This window comes from Aedes aegypti, chromosome 2, assembly GCF_002204515.2.
Source record: "Aedes aegypti strain LVP_AGWG chromosome 2, AaegL5.0 Primary Assembly, whole genome shotgun sequence".
Taxonomy (NCBI): domain Eukaryota; kingdom Metazoa; phylum Arthropoda; class Insecta; order Diptera; family Culicidae; genus Aedes; species Aedes aegypti.
In genome coordinates this window covers 464,908,078-464,923,731 of record NC_035108.1, presented here as the reverse complement: position 1 = coordinate 464,923,731, position 15,654 = coordinate 464,908,078, and the positions used below count along the sequence as shown (strand labels likewise).

The window sequence follows — 15,654 nt, the reverse complement described above, 5'->3', positions numbered from 1 at the left end:
ATAGTGTTGCTTCTTATATAAAAAAAAGTTGTAATCAGGTATAATCAGGAAGGGGTCCAGAATTGTCGTTTATGCCTGAAATTTGTGAAATTATGTTTGAGGTAGTTCAGTAGCCGAGCACATCTTTGTTCAATTGCTCATTTTTATCATATCAACTTGAATAAACGCTAAGAAAGTTATCTTTCAAATATATTTCAGTAAAGTAATAGCTTTTGTTCAGTTTATTCATACGACCTATAACATGAACTTTACATCATGAAAATTATCGGATAAGTATCTTCTTGTACATATCGTACTAATTTCGGTTCAAATTAACCAGTTGAGTGACCTGGAATTTTTCTGGAAAACGACTGGAAGGTCAGGGAAAGTCAGGGAATTTTATTTTCAAAATTGAGTCGACACCCTGGTATCCTTTGACAGGTATGCGTAATTCGACTTCAACTGTAAGGCCGTCTTCAGTGTAGTGTACTGTTGTTTTGCTCAAAATTTAAACAATGTTCAAGAAAATCTATCATTGCGCTACACTTGCTATCTGGATTGCAATGTTTTTTTTTTTTTTTTTTTTTGATGATTGCTGATGATTGAATGATGGATACCATTTGAAGAAGCAAATCTCAAGTACTACTCCATATATCGTTGCGAAAAATGTATCGCTATTTTTCTTTAATGTAGAGCGCAACTCATAAAATTTTCAGCTTCATCGGTTCATTAAAGCTCGAGATTTGCTTCTGCAAAGTTTCGATGATAATTGTTAGAGTGAGACAAAATATAGGGATAATAACACGGTCTCCCGTGTCACCTTAACAGATTTCTATATTTTTTGGCCTTTGCTTTCGGTAATCATTTTAAATGTTTTCAGAAAAAATAAGGTACCACCAGCAGTGCAAACTTCAGATATCTAGCATTAGGGGCTGCATTTCATCTCTGCTCGCACAATAAATTTAATCACACTTTACAGCCATTTGTCAAGATAAAGCGCTTGAACTTTCATCCATTGGGTGGCTTTATCTATACGATGATTCGCTATTTTTGTCGTTATCAGCTTGCTATAGATTGTTTTGACCAAACACCCGGCCAAGCACGTACCCATTGAAAGCATCCACTCTCTTTCATTCTATTTCTAATGCATGCATTCTTAATCCCTACACCCATAACTAATCGATCTCGCAATGTTAATTCCTGAACAAAGTTCGAAAAACCCGGTCGGCGGGAGAACTTTGACTATCCACAGATGGCCAAGGAAGCCGTGACAAAGGCGCTGAACGATGCCCGTATTCAGTACAAGGATGTTCAGCAGGCTACTGTGGGATACGTGTATGGTGACTCGACCTGTGGCCAGCGTGCCCTATACGAGGTTGGGTTCACCGGCATTCCGATCTACAACGTGAACAATAATTGCTCAACTGGGTCTACGGCCCTGCTGCTGGCCAAGCAGCTGATCGAAACCGGAAACAATGACTGCGTGTTGGCGCTGGGATTCGAAAAGATGGAACGAGGTTCGCTGACCTCGAAGTACATGGACCGGACCAATCCGGTGGAGTTGCTGGTATCGGCCATGGCAGAGAAGCACGACATCACGGGTGCTCCCATCTCGGCGCAACTGTTCGGCAATGCCGGGTTGGAACACATGCAAAAGTATGGAACCAAGCCGGAACACTTTGCCAAAATTGCCCACAAAAATCACAAACATTCCACCAACAATCCGTAAGTTCTGCTAGTTTTAGTTAGATTAGGTTGAAGAACCACTGGCTCCGTTGTCTACATTTAGGCGCATTTCGTTTCTCGTAGCTACTCGCAATTCCAAGATGAGTATTCGTTCGATCAAATCGTAAAGTCGACACAGGTGCACGAATACCTGACGAAGCTACAGTGCTGCCCCACTAGTGACGGTGCCGCATGCTGTATTCTCGCTTCGGAAAGTTTCGTCAAGCGTCACGGCTTGGAGGGGCAAGCTGTTGAGATTCTAGCCATGGAAATGTCCACCGATTTGCCATCATCGTTTGGGGTAAGTATTATCGGGTAAGAAGAGGCAAGATAAGTCAGTGTCATTTCGAAGCACTTTTTATATTTTTTTATGATATTTAACTTTATATAAAGTGAATGTTACGTGTATTTTTTCGTTTAGTGACCTATCTTGCATATCCTCACCCTATACTGTTTAGTTATTTTTTAATTAAACACTAATTAACCGAAATTTCCCCAAATTTTAGGAGGGCAGTGCAATGAAAATCGTCGGCTACGACATGACCCGCAACGCAGCCGAAAAGGTCTTTGCCAAGACGAACTTCAAACCCCTGGACGTCGATGTGGTTGAACTGCACGATTGCTTCTCGGCGAACGAGCTGATCACATACGAAGCTCTGGGACTTTGCCAGCCGGGTAAGGCGGCCGAGTTCATCGACCGAGGCGACAATACCTACGGGGGTCGCGTCGTTGTGAATCCGAGTGGAGGTTTGATCTCCAAGGGACATCCCCTGGGTGCTACTGGGCTGGCCCAGTGTAGCGAGTTGTGTTGGCAACTGCGAGGTGAAGCCGATAAGCGACAGGTTAAGGGCGCGAAATTGGCGTTGCAGCACAACATCGGCTTGGGAGGTGCGGCTGTGGTGGGTCTGTATCGACTTGGGTTCCCGTATGCTAAGAAGTCGATCAACCTAAACTTGACGTCGGCGGGTAAACTGAAGGATACGCCTGAAGGATTTTTGGTAGCACCGTACATGAAACTTCTGGAAGAAGCGATGGCAGATGATAAGGACAATCTGATCGAAAAGGTACGAGGCATCTATGGATTCAAGGTGACCAACGGACCCAACGGAGCTGAAGGCTACTGGGTCATCAACGCCAAGACTGGAAAGGGTTCCGTCACTTACAAGGGAACAGGTATGTTCAATAACTATTTGATTTCTGCAAGTTTAGACGAACTTTTTTCTTTTACACATTTTTTTTCATTTCATAACTTTCCATGGGGATTTTTATGATTTCTTTTTCGAAAATTCCGCGAGGTTTTTAGGTATGGAATTCTTTGAAAATTATACATTTTTTTTTCTAAAAATGCCTTCAGTAATCTCTAATAATATTTTTTAAATTGCTCTTGAAAATTCTTCTGGAGTTCGTACTTGAAAATTTGTCAATGATATGCCACTCATCAAAAAGTTAATCCACACACATCTATAAGAAATCCAAAAATTCTTCCATAAATTCCACTAATTTTTGCTTTTGGAAATCTTTCGTTAGGCTATTTTACAATGATTCCTGAAAAGAATTCTCCCATTTGATTAGGGCAGAAAACATTTGCATATAATAAAGTTTATAATAATTTACCAGTATCCTCTTGAGGCAAGTCTCGAATTTATCGAAGAATTTTCTAACGAAAATATGTTTAGAAATTCCATCAGGATTTGCTTCGAAGATATTTGAACTATTTTTACAAGAAACTTTCACTGGATTCGATCAGTTATTTCACTGAGAACATCTCCAAGCATTTCTGTAGACAAGGAGTCTCTAAAAAAGTACTATCATGGATTTTCCCACGTAGGGTGCAGAGCCAGGGATGGAAAATGTACTATAGTAAACATTTACCACCTCGACATTCACATTTTTCTACACGACCATCAAAATCCAAAGCAAACCATGACCGTTCAAAACAAAAAAATGTCACGGCTCTTGAAAACTTTAATCTTCTTCTTCCCAACGTTTTTTCAAACCCGAATGCGAAATGAGTCGAGCACAGTGGTGACACGATTTTTCCGGTTTTCGGGGTTTTGCGTTTTTGCTCGATAAAGGCAGCATGTTTCACATGGCACACGACATGGCTGCCCGAAGACGATCATAGTGGAGAGACAAAAATAGTCAAGCAGTGTGTGAACTTTTGGCAGCGCAACGCATGATGATATTGATGCTGCTGCTGCTTTGTGTTTTGGTTGACTGGCAGAATCCAGGGCTGTTACAACAGACGCGAATTTCGCGATTTTCGCGGATTTGTAGCGGATTTGGCCAGCCAAGCGCGAAAATCGCGGATGGATAAAATTCTGTCGCGAAAATCGCGGATTACCCAAAAATTGTAGTTTTATACATACAATCGTGATTTCATAATTAAGAAATTTCTATTTAAAACAGAAAATCCAAGTCTTTTCCTTGAGAGCAGTAAAGTTCAGTTAGTATAGTCACTCAGTATATCGAAAATACTGTTCAGGGAAATATAAAAAGCAGTAACATTTTATAAGTAAATCATTTTCATTTTATTTGGAGTCATTTTTCTCGAGGGGAGCTAGTCAATCAAGAGATAGCTCCTCCATAAATTCTTAATGACACTAACCTAAAATTCTATTCTATTGACGGCGATCTATAGGTTCTTGACTTTAAGATAAACTGAAAATAGAAAATTATACCGTTCAAATCCTGTGAGTTTGAAGGACATTTATCTTCCGTTAAAAATCATAGAAAATGGCGCTCATTAAAACCACTCAGCAGATTTGGCTTGGCTTTAAAATATTTGAAATCAGAAATGTGTCAAATTTACTGATCATGGATATAATATGTCAAAATATTAAACCGTGTAGGAATGCTAAATTTGTTCAGCTTGATTACATAAATACATGCATTCAAAGTTTGTACGGATAATATGCAGACACTCTGGCTGAGTGTTGGCGCTGCAGTCATAGTTGGTTACCTTATAAAATCTTAGGATCGATAGAAAAGTTTAAAACAATAGATAGCTCCTTAGTCAAATTAGCAGTTTTGTCAGTGAAGAAAAAGTATTGTAAATCTAGAAGATACAAATTACTTGAAGTTAATGGAAAGCAGCACTAAAAATTGTATGTATAATAAATGTAATATTTGGTGTTAAAAAGCAGTGCAACGATTGAATCACCACCATAACAAACCGGTTAAAATGTTAGTACCTGGTGAAATCGCTCAAAATAATAATAGTTTTGCTTGGTAAATTTTTGTTCAGCTACAATTTTGTAATAAAAAATGGGTCATTTATAAATTTGTAACTTTGGAGAAAACTGTTGAACACTGATGAGTGAAGAAAAATTTAAAAAAGCGTAATGCAGATGATATCAAAACTACTATTATTTTAAGCGATTTTACCTGGTGCTTAACTTTTCAACCAGACACTTAGAAAAAACCTTTGAAATTTACGTCATATGTTCCCGACACTTCAATATGTCAAGTAAATGACGTGAATCTAAGCCACAAATGACGTAATTTTCCGTCACAATGGACTGAATATTATTTGAATCACAAACATGTTCAGTCACATTGGACGTAATTTTACAAGAATGACGTATTTTTAAGTTCTAATACTATCAAATTTACGTTACGTACGTAATATTAGGGTTTTCTAAGTGTGCAGTACTATGACGAATTTTGGGATAATGAAATTGAAGAGACATTTAGAGTTCTCTGTTAAAATTTCATGCGTTTTGCTCATAGGAAAACAAAGTAACAGCATGACAAAGTTGAGAATTTTGTATGAAAATCGGCTTTCACTACTATTATTCTGAACACAACTGTATATACAATACATTTTCAATACTTTTGTGTAAAATAGTAAGCTCCGCATAATTAAACTGAGTAGTTTTCAAACCAATTTTATTAAAATTTTATTGCGTTTTTTTTTTGTTAAAATTTTGAATTTCATTTGTTTTAATATATAAATAAGGTCTTGTATACATTTCATCAAAATTGATTTCTAGGTGGCTCAGATCTGCCCTGTAAAGTTGGACATATTGTATCAAACATCGAGAGAGTTTTAAATGTATAGTCTAATGTATTGCCAATGACTAATGAATATTACTGAAAAAAAAGTAACAATTTTCATAAAAACAGAAATTTGTTAAACATATTAAATTATCACAAAAATCTTGTATTTTTACCTCAAATTGATTGAGTACCATCAGTGCACCAGTATCCGCTCATGCCTCTATTTCCACTCACTAATGTAAAAATTGATTTTTTATGTAAAAAAAAACAACATTTTTCGCACGGATATATTCTAGCAATATTAACAACCTTCAAATGAAGCCGTCTGACATTATTTTCATTTATTAAAATAATTCTTTATATTGAAAACACAAGACCTCGTGAGCGGTTATTGCGTCACTAGGTATTTTTGTGTATTCCAATAACCGCTCATGCAAAATACTAAACAAAATTTTGAAGAGATTTCGATTTTAGTATACAGCCTTCTTTATTGCAGTAGTAGCTATGGTTTGACCATAAAAAATATCAGGATAAATTACAAAATTCGAAATAATGCATTTTTTAGTAAGTTCGTCACGAAAGTTGTTTACCGTGAGTGGAAATAGGAACACTTAGATGCAGTAACAAATTTAATTTAATATTTTTTATGAAAGTTTTTCAAATTAATTTTATTTTGCCGCTGATTAGCAATACTTGGAGCTACATTGTGACATAATAATAGTATACATCGACACAATAGTTATTTTATAATAAACATTTGAACATAACTTCCCTTAAATGAGCGGAATTTGGTGCACCGATTTAAGACTTGAAGTTTTATAAAAATAAAATCAGTTTTCAAACAATAAATGGCATGCATTTCAAACTTATTGTTTAACTAAACCCATCTCATAAAAAAAATGCAACTTTTTTTTTAAATAATATGATGGTGTTTGCCTATCCATGTATTTCATTAAAAATAAAAAATACAGTATTGGCGATCTAATCTCATTAATGGCAATCTTTTCACTCTCGATAACATCACCACTTAAAATGTAGTGTAAAGTTAGATGAGACAAAAATCGAAATTAAAGGTTTGGTATGCTTCTAATTGACAATGTAAAATTGCTGTGTGTGTTTTTCTTTTTAAGTTATCATTAATAACTATATTTTGCATCTCCTATTGTATGCAAAGATCACATCGAATTGTGATAAGTATAGTTGCAAACTAGGCTTCCTCTCTGCTTGTAGTGACACTACCATTTATTAAATTACACGATTTTTTATAAAAATATATTGAAATGTTGATGACAAATAAATTTCGAGTGATATTGTTGAATACGATTTTCTCCATGAAAAATTTGAATTATTGGATTTTTTCACTTTTTACCTTTTTTCCTGCCTAGTGGCGCAACTTAAGTAAATTAAACATATTTCATAATTTAACTCTACCCTTAGTATTGACAGAAATCCGTATACCAATTTGTCTTGCTCAATTGTAGATACTTTAAGGCGAAAAAAATCACTTAGAACAATTAAATACTAGTTTTTGATCAAGCACGCTTACGCATTTTTTATAATGAGTAATAAATATGTCAATGAAACAGATTTTTTTGAGGTGCGGATTGAAGTTCCTAGGCGCGGATCAAATTTCTGAAGTCGCGATTTTCGCGGATACGATTTTAAGATTTTTGTAACAGCCCTGAGAATCGATGAACTGTGGTGAATAGTGGTCACAGTTCCCAAGCCTGTGCAGAGCTACTTGGGCACTTCCAAGATTCACTTTGGCATGGTTTTTTTTCTCGGTCGGCTTGTCTGAAACTTTGCAATTAGATGCATTTCAATACGACGCATATTGTGGCCAAATATGAGCTCAGTAGTTCTCAAAAAGCCTCTTGGCGAAGTGAATCAAAAGTGGATCCTGCTCCCTATTACGCATTTATTTCCTTCCGGAATTACACAGGCATTCTTCCAGGAATTCACCTAAAGCATATTTAGTTTTTCCCCGGAAACTTCAGTTTGGGACGTTGAAAATATGTTTATAGATATGTCTCTTTTTTTTTGTAAAATTTTATATTGTCGTTTAGATGTTATTTACAGTGTTGTGAAACATAAAACTATCCAAGCCTAAATTATTTTCAGGTGTTTTTATTACATAGCTAAAGTAATTTCCCAGGGATTTGATGATATATTCTCTACTGTTGCGGCTATATGAAGTCTTCAGGTTCTAGCCTACGCAAGCTAGGTTCACATCTCAAAATAAGACTTCGCTGGTATCGCCAAATATCCCTAACTCGTTGACACCAGAAAAGCTTATGCACAACAGATTCTGGTTCTCCTGGACAAATTTCACAAACTTCATCGTCTACAGCACCTCGTTGAAAGAGCAATTCTCTATGTTTAATCTTCTTGTTCATTATTGTGTACCAGTTTGCACGCTGAGAGGAATTTAACGTGTTGCAATGAAGAATTTTGAAAATTGCTTTCAAATTTCGTTGAATTGCTGAGACAAATCCTGGATCCGGTTTCTGTGCAAGCAAATGATGGTAAATGCCTTGAGAGGACGGGTTGTAGTTGATCCGGTAGTCTGGGCAACTCTTCTCTTAATCGAATGATATGATTGAACATGGGAGGAATCGGGTCGTTTGGGTTATCCAGAAAACTGCTCAAAAATGGAAGCTGGAGCATCAAACTAATCATGCGATTAAGAAGTAAGGCTTTCGATGTAGTTTCCGGGCAGTGGAGATTTAATCCTCCTCGATTTTTGGGAAGCATCAGATTGGAGAAAGCTATCCGTTGAAGCGTTTGACCGTGCCAGACAAATTTCCCGATTTCTGCTCTAATTTTATTGATGAATCCTTTAGTGAGTGGAATATTAGACGCCATGTACCATACTTTGGAATCAATGTAGGTGTTAAGCAAAATAATTTTCTGAATCAAGTTTAGCTTTCTTGGGTGATGCAACCATAGCCGTGTTCGCAACCCATTCAATACTGCTTGCCTATTCAGTTTTTGGGCTTGTCCGATGTTGTCACCATAGCGCACTCCAAGAAGATTGACGCTCCTTTTCGTGTTCTCCAGGTATTTCGAGAAATTTTACACCAAAAAATCAAAGAACTTCTCAATTCGAATTCCTTCGAAGGTGATTGATGATTCTCAAACAAATCTTTCACTGGATTAGATCGGTTATTTCACTGTGGACATCTCCAAGCATTTCTCTAGACTGGGAGTCTTCAAAAAACCATCAGCGATTTTCCCAAGTATTTCGTATTAAATTTCTTCTGGAATTTCTACAGGCATTTTTCTATGAATTCACCTTTAGCATATTTTGGAATGGCTTCAGAAACTTCACTCTAGGAAGTTCAAAGTATATTTTATAGGTATGTCTTTTGACTCCAACTTTTCGGTATATTACAAGTCGTTCAAGAAATTTTACATCATATTTAACCCTTAAACCTGAGGAACTTTTAAGAAATTAATCAAGAATTTCTTGCAGAGATTTAAGAAAATCATTTTGTTTCAATTTTTTTCGAGATGTTTTCGATAGTAATTCCTAGGTATGCTATTGGTGATCTAACGCAAAGCTGAAATGCGTAGATGGCGTTCTTCTAGAATAGGGATTAGTGTATCTTAATCAAAATGTATAGTGATAACTTTGATAATTTTAGAAGCAAAATCACCACTTTCATTTATCTGGCAAGTTGTTTGCAGTTTAAGGCACAGGAAACCGTAAATATTCATTTCAATTTGAAAAACTTTCGCAATCTAACCTCACTTTTGATCGCGAATAGGATAAACTTTTTAGATTAGGAGTTTCTGAGAAAAATTACTGATAGTGCTCTTGAATGAGTTTCTAAGGTTGTCATTGACATTCGTTGATGAATCTTTTGAGGACTATAAGTGATGTGGGAGAAGTATAGATTACTGGATTAGTTGCGAGTGTTGATTCCGGAAGAATCCAAGACGTAAATCATTTGAAAGATACACATATTTTGACCTCAAGTGTAAGACCGTCTTCGATGTCGTGTGCTAGGGTCTTGGAGGTATCTTTGGATGATTTTTGGGTAATTTGTTGAAATAATATTTTGAGAAATTCTTCAGGAAAGAGGCTGAGAGATAATCATAGAGCGAATAATGGTTGAGTTTCAACATAATTATCAGGAGCAATGTGCAATGAAGTACCTTGAGGATATATCAAGACAGAAGTTATATTAATGTTTGAAGAAAGGCGTTCTCAAATAAACCTCAAACTGATTTCTGGCGAAATTAGGCGCTATCCTTGATAAAATCTCTAGGTATTCCAGGTCTAAATCCGTAAGCAATTCAGCAGGAAATACTTGAAGATGTCTTCTAAGAAACTAGTGGAATTCTTAGGCGAATACTTTGTGAAATTTCAGAAAATTCATGAAGAAATTCTAGATGTAGTTTAGGAGAAACTTTCGCTAAAATTTGAGGAATAACTTATGAATAAGTACTTGTGCTTTCAAAAGAAATATCTGTGATGCAATGCCTTAAAGATGTTTTACCTAGAAGAGACTCTATTTTCTAGATAAACATCTGAAATAATCTCGAATTCCTAATTGTAGTAGAGATTCTATAGAAATGTATCAACAAAATCATGGGCTTTTCTTGAACGATTCTTTGAAGGTTATTTTTCGAAGAAGAATCTACAGGATGCCTGATTACTGGAAGAAACGCTGGAGAAATATCTGTTAGAGATTTCTTTAGGTTTATTTCGGATATCTCACTGGAGAAAACAAAATCGCCAGTCAATGGCACCGCCATAAATCATACCTTCAGACTTTTTCCAAATCATCCAAAAACGTTGGCTGGACTTTTCGATAAATTCATACTGTTAGGTCGAATTTGATTGAATATTTTTTCACTTTTAAATATCTATATTTATTTATTTTTTTCTAGAAAAACCCGACGTCACCTTCATCATAAACGACATCGACGTGGTGGATTTGATTTCCGGCAAGCTGAACCCCCAGAAGGCCTTCTTCCAGGGCAAGGTCAAAGTGCAAGGCAACATGGGACTGGCAATGAAGCTGGTGGATTTGCAGAAGAGTGCAAATTCGCGCATCGAGGAGCTTCGGGCGAAACTGTAAACCAAGCTACTTGGTCGACACTACAAATCTAGTTTAAGTATAAAAAAAGCTGTTTTAATAAGCAGATAATCTTTATCTTTGTTCCGTCGCGGCATTTAGAAAATGTGGTGATTTATTGTACACATTAGGTTCAGATATTTTTACAAGAAATAAAATTTACACTGGTGATAGTCAACTAACTAAAAACTACTCTCTTTTCTGGCCATTCGAACTTCCTCTAGAACATACACTACTCGTTTCCATCAGTTTCAAAAAGTACCTACCTACTAGTTGTAAGGTTCGCAGTTGTTTTTACTATTAAACTATTTTTCGAAAATAGCTAAAAGCAAATAGTTGGAAAAACATAACCTCTGCAATACACTGGAACAATAATCTAAAATGTTGTCTATGAATTTAACATTCCGCTTGCAGTTTTCACTGCTTTAACTCACAGAGGCTAAGTGAATAATTCTACCGCCTTCAGAATATTTGCTATTACAGTCTATATCACGCTTCGAATCCGACGCCCAACCCACTAGTTGGTTTTCACTTTTGGTTCGCTGAACGCCGAAACGCCTCGACAGCAAACGCGCTTGACCAGCCAGAACCAGCACAGGTGGTACACAAAGTTGAACGCATGCAGGGCAAAGTTTACGTCCAACAGGTGGTACACGTACCACGGCAGTTCGGTTGAGTAGGATTTGGCCAGCGGGAGTCCTCCGGTGGCGACCACGTGCTCGCACCACCAAACCGCCGTTTGGACCGGATTCATCGGGCGGTTACGATAGGAGTACGAAACTTGCTTGGCCTTCTCCATAGTGGCCGGTTCGAGTGCTTTCTTCAGCGAATCGTAGACCGTATCGCGGGTGATTTGTTCATACGGCAAGACCACGCCCATTCCGCGGTGTTCCAGTGCAGCAGCGTTGTTGTACTGTGCGTAAATAAATAATACATTTGAAATCACAGGTACTTCCAAAGAGTATTTAATCAATCATACCTGATCGCCGTACATGGGAGTAGCGACCACCGGAACGCCGCAGTAAGCCGTTTCAGAACTTCCTAGCAGTCCACCGTGGCTCATGAAGACACGAACCTTTGGATGACCTGTGAACAGAGAGATATGAGATATGACAAAAAAGTAATAAATAGTCCATTGTATCACGACCGATTTTATGGGAAAGAGATTAAATCATCATCATCAATCGATTAGACGTGACTGGAATAAATCGCATAAATAATGCAATGAGGGGTTTCATACTATATATTTTATCATTCAATCAAACGCCAACGCCTTCCTTAGCCGAATAGTTAGAGTCCGCGGCTACAAAGCAAAGCCATGCTGAAGGTGTCTGGGTTCGATTCCCGGTCGGTCCAGGATCTTTTCGTAAAGGAAATTTCCTTGACTTCCCTGGGCATAGAGTATCATCGTACCTGCCACACGATATACTAATGCGAAAATGGCAACTTTGGCAAAGAGAGCTCTCAGTTAATAACTGTGGAAGTGCTCATGCGAACACTAAGCTGAGAAGCAGTCTCTGTCCAAGTGGGAACGTAATGCCAAGAAGAAGAAAGTGTACTTCAAACAAGTGTTCATCACTCGCCCCCGAAAGAGATCCACGGCGCTTTTTTATTTCCCTACGCGCTCTCATCTCGATCTTGCCCTCATCGCTCGCCCCCGCAGGATCAAGCTTCAAGGTCGCAAGATCAAACACTACTCTTCAAATACGGGTATCTATAAAAGGATACAAACTCTAGAGAAATTAAATGGTATAGTACTAAATTCGGTTTTTCATTTACTTACTAAAAGTGGCAAAAGGATCTTGGGAATATTTATGTGACCGAAGTTATTCCAGTGAATCACTGGACCAAGTCGGATAAAAAAGGCAGGACATGCCAAGTTAGCTATAGTCAGTTATATGCAATGACATTAATTTCAATTTGCATAAATAATTAAGAATGTACCGGATGTGGCCACTCGGACTTAATACCCTGAAGAACCGTTTCAATTCTCGATAACTAGAGATCAAACATAATACTTCATTAAAATACATTCCCATAAGCTTGGTAGATATGTTTAGATACAAATTGATCATTTTATCGTAAATTTGAGGCGTCCCGGGGACCCAGGCTTTGGAAAATTTAACGATCATTGACACACGAGCCATAATTTCAGCCCATTTATCCGCCTGCATTCATACAACACGCATGACATCTATCGTTCGTGGCAGATAACGTGCCATGAGCTAAAACAAGACAGACACACACCAGCCACTGTTTGGCGCCGATCACTGTGTGTCAACACTTGTAGCATTCGCTGACCCACACTCATTCTAATCAAGAAACAGCATTGGCGTAGGAACAGGGGGGGCCGGGGGGGCCTGCCCCCTCCAGAATCATCCAGGCCCCCCCCCCAGATGTTTTGATGATAGTAAAAATTAAAATTAAAAATAAAAACGAAGCAAAATCTTCTCAATCAATGTACTTGGCTCTTGTAAGGGACGAATGACCTTCAGGTTAAAGTCCCCCTCATCAAACACCAATAACCTGACTCTTGTTTTTGACAAAAATCTCTTCAGTAGTTACGTTATTTTAGAGAACACCATGCTTGTCTTACACAGCATCAGCGTGACGGTTCTGACTTCGATGAAAGCTTAACCGTCCGGCTGTCGATCGATTGGTTACTGCTATAACTAGCTTCTTGTTGTATGGGATTAGCGCAATTTTTCAAAATCTCATTGTAAAAAAAAATACCGTTGTACAAGCGTCAAATTTATTCCCAAAATTAGTTTCTTTTCTGAATAATTTTATGAATAATCCAAATTATGCTGTTTCACCATAAAGCAGCATATTCACTGCCTTCTGATTTTTCATGTTTTTAGGATACCCTACTCGAGGTGTCAGGTAATAATGATTTCCCTAATGAGAATTCACTAAAGAGACTCTATAATGTTCGAAAAAATAATTGGAAAAATAGACAAAATTACTAGAGGAATTTCTCAAACAATACATAGCGGGAATTCTTGTCGAAAAATAAGGCTGAACTTTCAAGGAGTTTCGGCATGGCCAAGTTTTCTTCGGATGAATGCCAGAAATTTAACCTGGTTTCCAATCCAAACAAATCCATCAAAAAAATCTTTGGTTGATTTTGATTCAACTGTTTAGGTATTTTCACATGAATAAATTTACTGAATAATTTGACTAATTTTCTACAGATTTCAACAACATTTTTCAGAAAACTTTACAATATTCTTCATAGAATTTTAGTGTAGTCAAATTCCTCAAGGAATATTGAAGGGTAGCTTTAGGACTTTTGCAAATTTCTTGGAAAATAGTCAAGTAATGTTGTCGGACTTATTCAAAGCTCCATTCCTCTCATGTCTTCTTTTTATTGGTAAATTGATTCCGGAGAATGTTCCCGGATTTTTCCTAAAAAAAAATCTTTCAAAGTTAATCAAAAGTCCTTAAAAAATGTGTCCAAAATACATCACAAATTGTGTCAAAAAATCATCTATGTTTTTTTTTCTTCCAGAAATGGAAAGAAAATATTGTTTTTGAAATTTCTCTTGCCTTCGAATCTTTAGAGGAAATTTGTTGAAAACCCACATGAAAAAAAAAAGATTTATTAAGAAATTCATAAAGAAATTTTTATTGATCTTCCTTGAAACACTTCTCTACAAATAATTTCACCAATTGGTCGGTGTTCAAACAGACCGGATTAGATTATATTTTAGCCTTCTAAAGATAAGTAGAGGACTAAAAATTTTGACACAGATGTGTTACGAAATTCATAAGCTTCAACATTACAGCAAACAAGGCAAATATTTGGTTATTCCAAATGCTTGAAGTACGTTTTGAAGGCCCAGATAGCCGTAGCGGTAAACGCGCAGCTATTCAGCAAGACCAAGCTGAGGGTCGTGGGTTCGAATCCCAACGGTCGAGGATCTTTTCGGGTTGGAAATTTTCTCGACTTCCCAGGGCATAGAGTATCTTCGTACCTGCCACACGATATACGCATGCAAAAATGATCATTGGCACAGTAAGCTCTCAGTTAATAACTGTGGAAGCGCTCATAAGAACGCTAAGCTGAGAAGCAGGCTCTGTCCCAGTGGGGACGTTATGCCAGAAAAAAGAAGAAGAAGTTCGTTTTCCAAAAATTATTCAGAAATACTTGCTCCAGTCTATCTAAACACCAATTGGTCGGTGTTAGAATTGTTAGAATCCATATTCTTGGTTTGAATTTTTGTGCGATACAAGGGCAGAATTTCTAGAGGCTTTCTGGAAGAATTCTGGAAGGTCAAGGAAGAATATATTTCAAGAATAATTTTTTAAGAAGATTTTGATAAAACTTCTTAAAAATTGCTTTATTTGAAAAATTATTAGAGAGGTTTTAACTATCCTGTAAATTACATAGTTTCTAGATTATAAATTATCTTTCATTGCACCGTTGCCCATCTATTGTTCTACCTGCTTCACCATTTTGTTGTTTTTCCTTCTTCGCATGAAGCTTTGAGGAACTTCGTACAAAAATCTTTCCATACTTCAAAAAGAAACATTTTGAAGATTCTTAAAAAAGGTAAAATAGAAGAGGTTAAAAAAATACAGAATTATTATGCGTGTGGTTTGTGAAAGTCCATAAGGAATTACTCAACAATTTTTTAAGTAATGCAAAAGTTTTCCTCAAGTTTTAAATTCATTAAAATATTACATTATGAGTTTTACTACACTACATGTTCGATTATGTTCTTAAAAATACCGGCAATATTTTCGCGTTAAACTTCTACAGTACTACAAAAAAAATCGATAAAAAAGTTTGTTTGGAATTTCTAAAGGTAGGGAAAATTAATTCTGTCTACATCAATATGTTCACAGTAGTAATGTT

At 36.9% G+C, this 15,654-nt stretch overlaps 2 protein-coding genes across 2 annotated transcripts in view; one reads left to right on the top strand and one right to left on the bottom strand.

Moving 5' to 3' along the window:
• The window catches only part of LOC5575668 (non-specific lipid-transfer protein), a 32,691-nt gene extending 21,716 nt beyond the window's left edge, over positions 1-10,975 (top strand). The window contains exons 2-5 of the mRNA XM_001662077.2: positions 1,190-1,704; positions 1,789-2,005; positions 2,211-2,877; positions 10,606-10,975. Of these exons, the coding sequence (XP_001662127.2) occupies positions 1,190-1,704; positions 1,789-2,005; positions 2,211-2,877; positions 10,606-10,796 (1,590 nt within the window). The 3' untranslated portion in view covers positions 10,797-10,975. The remainder of the gene's footprint in view (positions 1-1,189; positions 1,705-1,788; positions 2,006-2,210; positions 2,878-10,605) is intronic.
• LOC5575669 (UDP-glucuronosyltransferase 2B37) overlaps positions 10,855-15,654 on the bottom strand; it is a 44,789-nt gene continuing 39,989 nt past the window's right edge. The window contains exons 4-5 of the mRNA XM_001662078.2: positions 11,773-11,879; positions 10,855-11,706 (exon numbers count right to left, since the gene is read on the bottom strand). Coding sequence (XP_001662128.2) covers positions 11,311-11,706; positions 11,773-11,879 — 503 coding nt within the window. The 3' untranslated portion in view covers positions 10,855-11,310. The remainder of the gene's footprint in view (positions 11,707-11,772; positions 11,880-15,654) is intronic.